General features: G+C 37.5%; 1 protein-coding gene across 38 annotated transcripts in view; it reads left to right on the forward strand.

Annotated features, from left to right (window-relative positions):
- The window catches only part of ppip5k1b (diphosphoinositol pentakisphosphate kinase 1b), an 84,920-nt gene extending 78,608 nt beyond the window's left edge, over positions 1-6,312 (forward strand). For all 38 annotated transcript variants that reach the window (XM_068219121.2, XM_073943038.1, XM_073943046.1 and 35 more), the window contains 2 exons: positions 660-770; positions 5,538-6,312. In XM_068219121.2, coding sequence (XP_068075222.2) covers positions 660-770; positions 5,538-5,626 — 200 coding nt within the window. In that variant the 3' untranslated portion in view covers positions 5,627-6,312. The remainder of the gene's footprint in view (positions 1-659; positions 771-5,537) is intronic.
- The last annotated feature ends 8,522 nt before the right edge of the window (positions 6,313-14,834 follow it).

The following is a 14,834-nucleotide window of genomic DNA, read 5'->3' on the forward strand; positions in this document are numbered from 1 at the left end:
AATGAAAAGCATGTACACCTAGAACAGGGATCACTGAACTTGTTCCTGGAGGTTTTGGAGGTTGTGTCCTGCAGATTTTAGCTTCAACCCTAATCAAACACACCTGAACAAGCTAATCTAGGTATACTTGAAAGACCCAGGCAGGTGTGTTGAGGCAAGTTGGAGCTAAAACCTGCATGGCCTGCATGAACGAGATTGGTGACCACTGACCTAGAATGTGTTGAAGGTAAGTAAATCATGGGTTAACTTTTACTATTGCGTGGACCCTTTAATAAAGTACTTTGTATTTTGATTCCTCATTGGCATTTTTAGTTTGATGAACCTTTATCATCCATGTATTTTTAAAATAATATTCATACTGTGTTTGACCATTGTGTTTGTTTAACCTGTCGGCAGAATCTCTTGCTTGACATGTTTATCAAGACCTTATACCTCTTTTGCTCCACTGCCTTGTGTCTGGTGGTTTTACATTCGCAACTTGCATACACATTTTTACACCACTCCAAGTGGGATTCAAACCAGTCTCTAACATCACAGTGTTAAAACATAGATGCACAATTTGCACGTTTAGTTATGCTATGTCGGAAAACCAAAATATAATTTGGGCTTACGATTGTACAGTATATAGTAAACATGTAAACAATTTCTTTTCTCTTTAGCTCTGTCTGCCATGTTCGAGTCGCACTCCCAGCCATCCATAGATGTTGATAGTCTGGAGACCCCGGTGACCACCCCGGTCCAGAGCCAGCCAACTGCACAGTCTTTATGGTGTGAGTATATTGCACTTTACCATGGTATATATTAACATATCATGCTGTTGTCTTTTTAAAACCATCTCAATACTGCCACAGTAATTTTTAGTAGGGTAAGATAAGACATTAACCTCATATTGAGTGCAAAACAAGTAGTGAAGTTATTGGGTTCATTCTAGCTTTTAGCTCTGCCATTTAGATAATTTCTGTTGGCTTTTAATGTTGCATTATTTCCCCTGAGAGTTTGGTGATTTATGTTCGGTCTGGCCTACAGCAGCAGCTTTCACTAAAAATCTAGGTTGCGTTTGTCTCTGCTTTGTCTGCCTCTTGTAACCCATTTACTATAATGTCTTTGTTTGTGAAAGCAGGGCCAGGAACATGCTTTAAGACAAAAGTATCTCAGATTATGGTGTAATTGTTCGTTTTTTGTATTAAGTAACATTAGGTCCACAAGGCTCTGTATGTAGGACAATACAGAAGGATAATGGTTGAATAAATAAAAATCTTTTCATCTGTGGTGAAAAAACGTTCGTGAAATTGATTCTGAGATTTTTTTAAATGCATCCCTGTTCTCTCATGTATCAATTCTGAGCTCAGTTTTGAACAGCATATGGCGCTCCAGGCTAGTTTTTAGTTTTTATCTTTTATGTCATGAGATTAATGTAACAGCTCACTATGAACACTGTTGTTATTAGGGGTGTCGAAATTACTTGTTTCTTTGGTGCACCGTGATGCAGATGGGGAAAATTCGATACCGGTTCAGTAATAGATCATAACCGGTTATTACGTACTGAAGTCATTTATCTTCTATGGGCGATGTCGCAGTAGAATATTATGGCAAAGGAGGCGAAGGCGACTAAATAAAACGCTCCTACTTCTTAATAATTATGCACGATTCAACTGCTTGTGAGTTTTCTGGAAAGTCTTTCGTTGACACTGAAGGCGGCACTGCACACAAGCAGCTATTTCACTACCTCGGAGAAATGCTGGAATAGTCCATCTCTGCCTGTCTCTCTCACACACACTTTTGACATTTGATCCGCTGCACTGGCCTGTTTGTGATGTAACTTTTCCTTCCCTCTTGGCTGTTAAAGCGATACTTGTGGATCCAGACACGAGCGTGCCTGAGGTGCGAGTTTTCTCCCCTGTGTCTATTAAGAATTACCTGTGATAACCGCGTATTATGCACATAAAGACTGTAACCGTAGCTGTTCTTCCCGCGTCACTCATCGGTGAACAGTGCTTTCATTTCTAAAGCCAAATGCAGCCCTTTCTGTTGTGCAGACGAAGACCATGACAAATCATAGGGCTGTAAGACAGCGCTCTAAAAGGAAGCTGGATATTATTTACAATAGTTTATTTTGCTATAAATGCTAGTGTTGTCTTCTGTGCATGTATTGGAGTTTTGTTTGATGCATTCAAAAAGAGTGTTTTCTTTGAGCAGGTAAAATTAAAGGTACAGTTCATATATCTTACTGCTTGTATTAAAGGGCAATATTACAAATAATATATAAATCATAATATATTTATAGATTTTAATAAAAAAAATTCTTGTGTTGTGAAGAAAAATCTAATTATCTATGGAAAGCATCGTCAATGCATCATGATGCACGGAGATATCGAATTAAATCGAATCGATGGCATGATAATCGTAACCGAACCGAACCATGAGACCAGTGTAGGTTCACACCCCTAGTTGTTATTCGCTTAAACTTTCCTAACTTTAATAATAATTATAATGGAATTGAACACAAGAAATGTGCTGCTGTTTGTAAAGCATGTAGTGCTATCTGCTGTTAAAAATAAAAGCATCAGAGAGAAGGCAAATTTTTATTTTTGCATCAAATGCACACCGTAAGTTGTATATATTTCGATTTACCCTGATGCAGACCCTGTAGCGCACATATCTAAAAATGCTGGTGGTGTTCATTCAATCATTAATTTTCTTTTTGGCTTAGTCCCTTTAGTAATCTGGTGTTGCCACAGTGGAATGAACCACCAACTTATCCAGGATATGTTTTATGCAGCGAATGCCCTTCCAGCCGCAACCTATCACTGGGAAACCCATAGACACTCATTTGCACACACATATACACTATGGACAATTTGGTTCACCTAATTCACCTACAACATGTCTTTGGACTTGTGGGGGAAACCGAAGCACCCGGAAGAAACCCACTCGAACACGAGGAGAACATGCAAACTCAACACAGAAATGCCAACTGACCCGGCTGAGGCTCGAACCAGCAGCCTTCTTGCTGTGAGGCAACATCATTACCTACTGTGCCACCGCATCACCCCTGGTGGTGTTTACTGAACAAACATTTGTCGCACTACAAAAAAGTCATAACTAGAATGCTATAAGAAAGAGAAAATAATTATTCCTTGTTTACCTGAATCTTTTGTCTATAAATAACTCCTTTTCTGATGTTTCTTCAAACTTGAGTCGTTCATTCACATGACACCGACTGTCCCAAATAAGCTTAACCAATGCACACAGTCTGAGCCGAAAGGAGCCATGATTAGTTCATCTTTTGAGTCTTTGGGTTTTTGTTCCATTCGTTCATCACGTAACAGCATCTAAATGACTCAAAACTGAGGCCTCGAGAATCTAATTTTTTTCTGGCTCTGACTACATATGATTGGCTTCTGTCTTTCACGTGATGAACAAATGACTCAAATCCGATAGAAGACTCGAAAAAGGAAGTAATCTTCTCCAGCTGCACAAATGTGTGCATGTGTGAATGAACAAATCACTCCATGGGTTCTCGAGTAATTGTGTCCTTCGAGTGGTTTTCAACTACCAGGCTGCAGACCGGTTCTGGTCCGCGCATCAATTGACACCGGGCCACACAAGACATCATTAATTATTTCAATTTTATTGATTATCTGAGTCTGAACAATCTTTTATTTTTTAAAGTCTTTTATTTTGAAAAATGACCATATTCTATCGGTTACATCTTGATAATTTTAGCGCCCAAATTTAAACCACAAGCAGCAAAATGAGTAAGAAACTGAAGGCTTTGAAAAGTTTTTTTGCTAAGGGGAAAAGACCCAGTGAAGAACTCACAAACTGCCAAGGAATGGATCTGCAACCCATTTGTCAACAAGTCAAGTGAATCCACCATGTCTGTGCATGAAGATCAACCAATAGAGATCGCAAATGACGGCAGCCTTTTAGGGCTCGTTCAAATTTCACATCTTCTCTAGAGTTTGCACAAGTTAGTTGTTTCCAATGGAGGTTTGTGGCATGAGGCGCATGCTTCTTCCAGACAGACACAGCGAAGGAATCCCGTAAGTGCACCATGAGCCACATGACAAGAATTGACCGATCAGCTTCAGCTTGTATGAAATATACACATTTCGATAGACTAATATATCAGACAAGCACAGAACCCCCAAACACTGCAGTACTTTGTCATTTTTTTCCATAAATAAAACTGTTATCAGAGTAACAGCAATGTTTTGTCAGCTTGTCATCCGCTGAGAAAACGCTTGATGGTCACCTAACAACCAAGTGGGAAACACTGCACCCTCCATATCCACCCCACCCCAGTGCACAGTAAAATTGTCAATCGTTGGCCGTTCTTCAGTAAGAAAAAGGTTGAGGACCACTTAAATAAGAGATTTGTTTAAAAATGAATGAATCTTTCAAGAACGATGTTTACCCTTTTCACATTTCTGGGTATTTCAGCAGTGGAAGTGGCATAGTTGGTTAAACTTACTAAGATCAGTGAATGGGAAGTATATCATTTTGTATTCATGTTTGCTCAAATAATAAATAAAAAAAACTCCACGTTAGTGTTTTCACGACTTTCAAAAAAGAAAGTAATTGTGTGAGACCGATAACGGCAGCCAGAAGAGAGAATAATGTCAAATGTACTGTCTCGTCCATAGACTCAGCATTAGAACACATTGCATAAGCGGTATTTCATTGTTTTTTTTTTTTGTTTGTTTGTTTGTTTTTTGTTTTTTTTTTGTTATTTGATGCAAAGATGATTTAATTCAAAGCACAACTTTGTAAATGCAGATAATTTTCAAAGAAAATCTACATATTAAAGTTTGCCTGAAATGAAAATAAAGATTTTGAAATGTTAGTATCAGTATTGTTAGTTTATAGGATATCTATAAGCTAGTGTGCACCAAAACAGTGATACATTAAAAATTTTTGCGTTAAAAAATTGATACAGATAAACCTTGTAGTTCTTGTCAATTCCATATAAATGGATCAACTGTTTTATTCACATCACCTCATACTTCAGTTTCTCATCAAATTGTGACCAATCAAGTGCTCTCTTGTAACTGACATGCCCTGCCCTCTTCAAGACGCTTCACATTTGATGCTTGAGCTCACCGCTTTGCGCACTGGCAAAACAAAACGCTATTGGCTGTTTTTTAAAAAGAGGAGGAGCTCCACTGTACCACTTTATTCATGTTTTGGGTAAGATTACATCAAGCATCGAATAAAAATACATATTTTTAGAGCACTTGACAGAACCTTTAAAAACTTTCAATGAAAGATCATTAAATGCGTCATCACCGTTTTGTGAAAAGAGTCTATTTTTTACACTAGGAAGTAGCCTTTGGAGTACGATACATCCCGTTAAGAATGCACCATTTGTGTACACATGAATTGTGTTTCTTTATGAAGTCGCCATCTACTGGCCTTAATTGCATTATACAGCATTTTATTTTCACAATTTTGTTTAAATCAGCATTGTTTTTTAAACAAAAAGAACTATTAAAACCCTAAATATTGTGTGTGTGCTGTATTTCTGTGTGCAGACACCGGTGGTCCTCCAAGTACCAGCTCGGGACCCTTGTCTCCTTCTGTAGCAGATCCCTCATCCAACTTCGCATTCAGCAGCGAATGAATGTCTTGCAAGTATTTTTTGATCAGTATCTGTTTAAAGGTTGAGGTTAAGATCGATATGGTCTTGGTAATCTATTTGTAAGCTGCTAATGTTGTGCTATCTACACTCGTGCCTGAACAAAACAGAACTGCTTAGGCGGAGATTCAGCTGATAGTTGGATCTGTCAGCAAATACAGCTCTGAAACCAGTAATTAGCTCTTCCGGTGGAGTCAGGTAGTAATTATGATCTCCGAGTCAGTGGCAGAAAGATAGAGCCAATAGAGACAATAGTAGTTGTGTTTGTGTGTGTGTGTTTTGTCATCCCACACCAATGCAACTGGAATAAATTGCCAAAGGAGCAAAGACCAATAAAGAATAATAATTATGAATATTTAATCACTCAGATCTAGCTTTACAGAGTCAGTTTAATTTTACCACTGTTGTTTGGTTTGTATATAAGATTTTCTTTTGTGATTTTTGTTTGTTTTAGATGATTTTGATTCTGTTTTAGATGAGATTAAAGTGAAAATTGCTGTATTTTTATTATAAAATGTGAATGTATTGTTTGGGAATTATAAATGTGTGTAATATGAGCGTTTTCAAGAACTGTTTGCAATCTCCAGTTGTTTACTCTGTAAAGTTTTTTTTTTTTTAAGTATATTTAATTTTAGAGAAATATATTACATAATAAAACAGCTGCAAAAGTGTTTTTGTGTGTGTTAATATTTTGGAGATATTTTTATTACTTTTTATTGCTTTTCCAAATTACTTTTTTTATTATATTAATATTAATCATTTTAATTTTATTCGTTATTTGGATTTCAGAATAAAATTTGAGGAAACAGTTTCTAAAATGTAAATACAGTAGTCCCTCATTAACCATGGGAGTTACGTTCTAAGAATAGCCCACAACAGGTGAAATCTGCGAATTAGTCCGCTTTATTTTTTACAGTAATAATTCTTATGCAAAAATTTGGGCACCTCTCTGTGGCTGCAAAACAATGTGCTCTTTTTTTATAAGAGAAGATCACAATGAAATGCCATTTGGTTTCTATTGAAAGCTAGATAAAGTCACGTTTTTCAGACAGAAAAACATAGTGGAGCAGTATTGAGGTGTAATTAGGTGAAATTAAATTGAAACTGAAAAATTGGCTATGCAAAATTTTGAGCACCCTTTATTTTCTGTGGATTTCAAAACTTGTTGTCACTTAATGCTGATTTACAACACAAAATTGATTTGAGTGTCTCAGTAAACCTTAACAATCCCAACACAAGTGCAACCAATTATGAAAAAGGATTTTTAAGATAGCTGATTACTGTTTCTGCTTCTCCTTATTGTGAACTTGAAAGTAGCAACATGGGAACCTCAAAGGAGCTTCATAATGACCTAAAACTAGGATAATGCACCAACATAAATTAGGAGAAAGATGCAAAAAGCTTTCACAAAAGTTTAAAGTGTTTGTCTCCACAGTCAAAAATATAGTAAGAAAATGGAAGGCCACAGGAACAGTTTTTGTACAGGAAAGATGTGCTAGACCAAGAAAACTATTTAAAGGCAAAGGATAATTAGAATGGTCACAGACAAACCACAGGCCCCATTTAAAGAACTCTAGGAACATATTGCTACTGATAATGTCAGTGTACATTGTTCCACAGTTCAGCGGACTCTTCACAAAGAACAGCTCAATGGAAGGTGATGCAGAAGAAGTCTTTTCTGCATTGACAACAAAAGAGTTGTTTGAGGTATGCAAAGGCTCATCTGGACATATCTGAATCATATTGGAAAAATATGCTGTGTACAGTTGCCACAACCATGGTGGAAAAAGAACACAACATTTCAGGAGAAGAATCTGAAGAATCCGCTCCCTACTGTTAAATATTGTGGGGGCTTCATCATTCTGTGGGGATGTTTGGCAAGCACAGGTACTGGAAACCTTGTCAGAGTTAGAGGTTGCATGGATTCCACAAAGTATTAGCAGATTCTGAAGAACAATTTTCAGGAATCAGTCTAGAGGCAGAAGTTACAGCAGGCTTAGGTGTTTCAGCATGACAGTGACCCAAAGCACAGTTCCAGATCTACCAAGGAATTCATGGTCAGACATGACACAATGTTCTAGAATGGCCATCCCAGTCCCCAGACTTGAACATGATGGAAAATCTATGGATTGATTTTAAAAGGGCTGTTCACACTCAGCACCTATCAAACCTGACTAAACTGGAGAAAGCGTGCAAGTAAGAATGGCCTAAAATGCCTTCAGCAAGACCTCAGAACTTATCCTTGACTATAAGACATGTCTACAGGCTGTTAATTCAGCATAAGGTGGCTGTACAAAAGATTATTCTCATTATTCTTTTGAGGTCCACAAATTTTTGCACCTGTCTGTTTTTGTTATGACTTAAATTGCAGTGCATCTGTTGATTTAATAAATGTTATGCCAGAACTGAAATGTTGCTTTTTCCTTAGGGTATAAAATATATCTATATGTAATTGTTGATTTGAAAGGCCAGCAGGCTATGACTTGCAATTATGAAAATAATCAGGGGTGGCTAAACTTTTGCATAGGACTTTGTATTATAGATGAAAGCTGCAAAACTCCTCGTTACACTATTTTCTCAGATAGACGTTAACATTTTCACATTTTTCTCTTGTTTAAACTCTCACGTAACTTCTACCTTCCTTTAGTATGTCCGAAAGTCCAACTTTTTGTGTCTCTTCCTTTTGGGTGCTACTGTGTCTTTGATGGTGCAGAATGTTTCAGTGACATTGTGGGCTTTGCAGGGGAGAAAACTTGCAAACATACAGTACAGCACTTTAGTCACACTGCTAGCAATCAAAGATTTATGTCAATTTGGTAAGCTAAACACATTCAGTACAGGAAACATAGCATAAAGGAGATTGAGTGACAGTAGTCTACAGCCAATCAGGGCGCAGAACACAATGCGCTGTAAAAAAAAAAAAAAAAAAAAGTCAAGTTGCACTAAAAAAATCTGCAAGACAGCAAAAGGTGAATCACGTTATGGCGAGGGACCACTGTACTCACCATATTCCCCACTAACAATATTTAAAATTAATTATATAAAGTATTTATTGAAATATAAGTCAAATGTTGTTTCTTGAAAATTATTGCTTGCGTAATTGCATTGTTTATCCTGCTCAAAAAATTCTTATTTGCACAGCTGAGAGGATTTTGATGTTGTTGAATATATCATCTGTCATTTTCATGGATCATTCATTCATTCATTTTCTTTTCAGCTTAGTCCCTTTATTAATCTGGGCTCGCCATAGGGGAATGAACCACCAATTCATCCGGCATATGTTTTACGCAGTGGATGCCCTTCCAGCTGAAACTCATCACTGGGAAACACCTATACACTGCCATTTGTACTCATACACTATGAACAATTTTAGCTTACCCAATTCACTCATACCACATGTCTTTGTACTGGGGGGAAAGCAGAGCACCTGGAAGAAACTGACGCGAATGCCAAGAGAACATGCAAACTCCACACAGAAACGCCAACTAACCCAGCCTAGGCTCGAACCAGCGACCTTCTTGCTGTGAGGTGACAGCACTAGCTACTGCGCTACCGCGTTGCCTTGACGTATCATTTTTGCCATAAAATTTAATCTTAAAAGTCACCTAATTTACGCCTTTTTCAAGATTTGAAATAAGACTTTGGTGTCTCCAGAATGTGTCTGTTCTGTAACTCAAAATACCCATTAGATTATTTATTATAGATTTCAGAATATGTCCATTTTAGGCTTAAATGACAGTGTAGCTGGTTTTGGAGCCTGTGCCTTTAGGAGCTGGTTCTCCCCGCCCGCTGTAGCCATGTGCATGCAGGTGTGGTGAGAAATCGCACCCCCCTACACACCCCCAAAAGAGGCTAATGGTAGAGGTGTGATTATGCTAGCACATAAGCTAACTGGGCTAACTAAACAGTTTAAAAGATGAATGCTCATTTTCATAACCTATGCATACCTTTAATAAGTACAAGAAAGAGTCAATACAACACTTATGCATGCCATTTCAACCGTGAAATTAAATAGTCACGCTTTTTACATTATGAATAGTTATTGTGAACATGATTTCAATAATATACTTTATAATCAGGCACTACCAATTATACCTATTACAACTCCAGTAAAACAATAGAATCATTCGGGGTCCTATAGGTGGACCCAATTCTCAGGGGGGACAGAATTTCTCATGACACCGGCTTCTATGGTAAAGTCCTGATCAGATATGTGGCCGGCCGGCCAGAAGTGCTATTTGCCCATCAATATAGCAGCATTGTTTATAATGCTGTATAACAATAATTCATATTTTCACAGTACTGTGATGGTAGGGGTGGGGGAAGGTGTTAAAAAATTTAATTTATTGGGTAATTTAATAAATAGCATACTCGCTACAACTACTGTTACCTTAATGTGACGGTTGGGGTCAGGGTAGAGGTTAATAAAATACAATAAATCGGAAATTAAAAAAATAATGTAAATAATTCTCGTTAACTTTCACCACAACTGTATACAATCTAGCAACAACTGGCTTCTACTGTAACAAGTCGTAAACAGCACAGTGACAGAGACAGACACAGATAAAGCAGATCCAGGATTCATTTTAAAGGAGTTTATGAGTGAAATATAGCAAGTAAGTTTATTTGATATATTTGTGTGTGGAGTTTATTTAAGCAATGTTGCATTGCCACAGCCATATCACCCTGCAGCCCAAGACCGGTTACACACTGAAGCTAAGCGAGCTGAGCCTGGTCAGTACCTGGATGGGAGACCACTTGGGAAAAACTAGGTTGCTGTTGCAAGTGGTGTTAGAGAGGCCAGCAGGGGGCATTAAACCTGTGGTCTGCCCCTAATGTCCTAATGCCCCAGTAAAAAGTGAAGGGGACACTACACTGTCAGTGGGTGCCGTCTTTCAAATGAGACGTTAAACCGAGGTCCTGACTCTCTGTGGTCATTAAAAATCCTGTGGCACTTCTTGTAAAAGAGAGCAGGGGTGTAACCCCGGCCAAAGTCCCTCTATCGGCCCCCACGATCATGGCCTCCCAATCATCCCCATCCACCGAATTGGCTCTATCACTGTCTCTCCACTCCAATAGCTGGTACATTACATTTTTGTCTGCAACAAGTCATACACATATGCCATTACAAAATTCACAGCACACACACACAAAGTTTTTGCACATTTACTTGGTGTCCTCATATATCCTCCATGTATTTTCTATTTCAAACATAAAATGTTTTAAAAAGTCCCCAAAAAACTAACCATATAATTTTGTTAGCTCACATTGGCAGTTTTGTGGTGAACAATTGATTTGTTTGTGTCGTTAAGAAAAATAGTTTGTTCTTCTAATCTTTCATTGAAATCTGAAAATGCACTTTCTTTAAATTTTCAGTTAAATGAACAGATTAAATAATTTTAAGGTAAGGGGTGTGACTAACATGCGTAACCACACCCCTCCAACTGTCAATATTGACAACAAACAGAAATGGTGAGCTGGAGGAGTCTGTTAGGTTGTAATAACTCTCTCGAAACCCAATCTTTCTGAATGAAAAGGCTACTTTACTACATCCAATCAGCTCACTGTAGAAAAAAAACCACACCACGCCCACTTTTTGCTCGGTTCATTCAATTGAATTAATCTTTATTTGTATAGCTCTTTTATAATGTAGCTTGTGTCAGATCAATCAGCGTCACATAGAAGATTAGTGAATTAAAACAGTGTAGTTCAGTTTTCAGAGTTTAAGTCCAAACACTGAAGAGTAATCCATCGATGCACAGCTCTATAAGTCCCAAACTATGCAAGCCAGTGGCAACAATGGCGAGGAAAAAAAAAACTTCAACAATAGGCGAAAGTGAAGGGAAAAAAAGTCAGTCTCAGGCTCTCTACTCCTCCATGATCAACACAGCAGCTGCTGCAGCCTGGTCAGGGAATGTGGAAACCTTGAGATCATCTCTTTACAGGTCTTGGATTACTTCAGTGGCACTACATAATCTCTGGGGGCCTCAGGATGAGTATTCCCAGGTGGAAATAGAGAATAAAGAGAATAATTAGTATAGCTGCTGTTCATAGTGTATATAAACGAGATGCAAAAACCTGCATGGAGCACATTCATGTATAATACTGCTAAGTAATGCACTGAGTGTATGCTTTACTAAAAGGATAGGTTTTTAATCTAGTTAATCTAATCACTGCGATAGTGTGTCTGAGCCTCGGACAATATCAGGAAGGCTATTCCAGAGTTTAGGAGCCATAAATGAAAAGGCTTAACCTCCTTCACTCGACTTTGGTATTCTAGGTACTACCAGAAGCCCTGAGTTTTAAGATCTTAAAGAGCGGGTTGAATTGTAGCTAGACAGATGGTTTGGTTAGATAAACAGGAGCTAGATAATTTAAAGCTTTATAGGTAAGAAACAATATTTTAAATTCAATACGAAACTTAACAGGCAGCCAGTGTAAGGAAGATAAAATTATAGTGATATGATCATATTTTTCTAGACCTGGTAAGAACTCTGGCTGCTGCATTTTGTACTAGCTGAAGTGTGTTAATAGAGGATGCTGGGCAGCCAGCAAATAGAGCATTACAGTAATCCGGCCTAGAAGTCATAAAAGCATAAATTAGCTTTTCTGCATCAGAGATGGGCAGCATACTTCGTAACTTAGCGATGTTTCGTAACTTAGCGATAGTTAATGAATAGTTCATGGGGACTTTAAACTCATAAAACTCATTCTTTTGGTGCAGTTGATCACACAGAGTTTAAAAAGATCATTTAAACCCAGTTGTTTTTTTGCAAGTCCTCTCTTGTGGATATGATTATATCCGTTACTCAGGGGCGCCCCCAAGGGTGGCATATGATTTTGCTGTTGCCATTATTAATTTAAATGTACTTACGTAAATTATTTACACCCCAATATTTCCATAAATAAATAAAATGCAGCCACTAAATTATTGTTGGTGTCACTGACGTAGTTGATTCACTGTCTCTCCCCCTCAGCGCTGGTGAAAGCAAACTGATGCATGCATGCAGAAGACCATTCCTGAGCCCCTCACGCACTCTGGTGTGAATCCCGGTTGTTTGCATGCACGCCGATAAAATACGCGTCGCTCATGCGCTGTAAACCCGAAGTACCAGACGTTTGTGACTTCATAACATTAATTGTTGGCCATGAGTCGGGTCTAAGACAACAGATAATTTTATAAAATATTTTTTGTTTTCTCTAGAATTGTCATATTAAATATTCTTGCAAAAGGTTACTTAAGTGATCTTAGCATATCACTCCAGTTGTTACATAGTTTTCAAGTAAAATTTAGGATTGCTATCTGTTATTTATTTATAATAGTAGCCTAATTATATGATTAATAATAATTGTATTTATTTAGAATAAATATAAATAAGTTATTATATTTATTGAATAACAAATCTAAGAATTTAAGGAGGGTGGAGGGGTGTATGTAGTTTTATAGTGGTTCCAAACAAACTAAATATGTCAAACATTCTGGAGGAAATAAACTTGTCATGGGCTTCACAGCGGGCTTCAGACACCTCATCTTAAATGGAATTTCTCAACTAAATTAAGTTTGCGTTGCTCATTTAAAATTAGCATATGTGTCAGCACAAAGACATTTTCTGACAAAATGTATCCAGTTAAATATTTGGATGAAAAAATTATATTACATTTGCTAAAATAGTCACTTGTAAAATTGGGACTAAAGCATTTATTAATGATTTTATGATTTATTTATTTATTTTTGTCATAAAAGCTGTAATTTTTTAGCTTGAGACAGTTTGGTAAAATATAAAAGCAGTGTTTATAACAAGAGGTCTGTGGAATACAAAGAATTAGATATTAAATAGATATTAAATAATGACAATAAGTTGAATGTGAGTGTAATGCATAAATGACATGCACGTGTTTTAACGTTTATATGAACCAACTGTGTCTTCTAACTGGCCTGATTTGTTGTTGTTCTCTCCAGCTTTAATCGTGGTTTTGATATTCAGTCCATGGTGTGAGTCTCAAAGAGCGTGTGACGCGAACAATATTGATGACTCACGCTTCGCCCTCAGCGGTGCTGCTGTGTTGCTGTAGTGACGGATCTTCATCCGCTTATTGACTTCGGCTATGTGTGTGTGCGTGTCCCACGAATCATCACAGCCGACCTGCGAGCTCCACATCAACTCATACTGTGCTTTGTTAGCTCATTTTCATTCTTGTGAAGGGAAAAATGCCTGTCGTCCAGTTGATATTTCCCCCCGCAGGGACGCGGAGGATTGAAAAAAAAATCTTCCAGACTCGGATGTTTGAAGTGACTGATATCATTCTTATTCGCTTAGCCTCGTTTAAATTGCAAAGTAATTTACTTCACAATTTATGTGCGATATAGATCCAAACAGGTTACCAAGGCCATTAATCAAATTGGATAGACAATCTCATAAATTGCGCCTGGTGATGGTAATATAAAAGATATCGTCATGGCAACAGCTCGGCTTATGGCAAGCCGATTTAACATTTATTGCATAAATTAAAAGTTCACCCAAAATTGTCTTTACTCGCCCTTGTTTCAAACCTTCATGAGTTTTTGTTTTTCATCTCATAAGACGATAAGACGATGACTTTCATAGTAGGCTATTTGATTATCATACGGGTTTTTAGTTATCTTTAAAGCCCATATCGTCTTTGGGTTCAGCAGAAAAAAGGGTCTTATAAAGTTTTGGAACCACTTGAGAGAAAGTTATTAACGAGTAAGTTTTCATTTTTGGGTGAACATCCTGAAATCTCTTTTTTTTCAATCGAGAATAGGAATATAATGCAAAGCAGTCACTGGAACCTGCATCCCACGTAGGAGACGACTATAAACAGTACTCTCACAACAAATAAAAATGAAAATCATATTTGGAATGGAATTGTTTTCTTATTTATGGGCATATAAAGATCAAGCACTGTTTAAAGAACATGTACTAGCATTGAGAACATTGGTTCTGCTAGCATTAGGCTTGCAGTTGTGGGTTATTGATTGAAATGGCTTGCCATAGTCTTTGAGAATTAAAAATGGCATCATTGTAAACCAACGTCCGAAGATTAAGAGGCTAACAACTACTTCAGGCCTCGCCAAAAAACGGTTGGAAGTGTTGTGAATTGCTTTGGGTGCTCAAGCATGAGGGTAAGTGTTAGCAATTACAGTAGCAAACTTTGTAAAAAAGAGCTTCAG

The sequence above is a fragment of the Danio rerio genome, chromosome 25 (genome assembly GCF_049306965.1).
Source record: "Danio rerio strain Tuebingen ecotype United States chromosome 25, GRCz12tu, whole genome shotgun sequence".
NCBI classification, from domain to species: domain Eukaryota; kingdom Metazoa; phylum Chordata; class Actinopteri; order Cypriniformes; family Danionidae; genus Danio; species Danio rerio.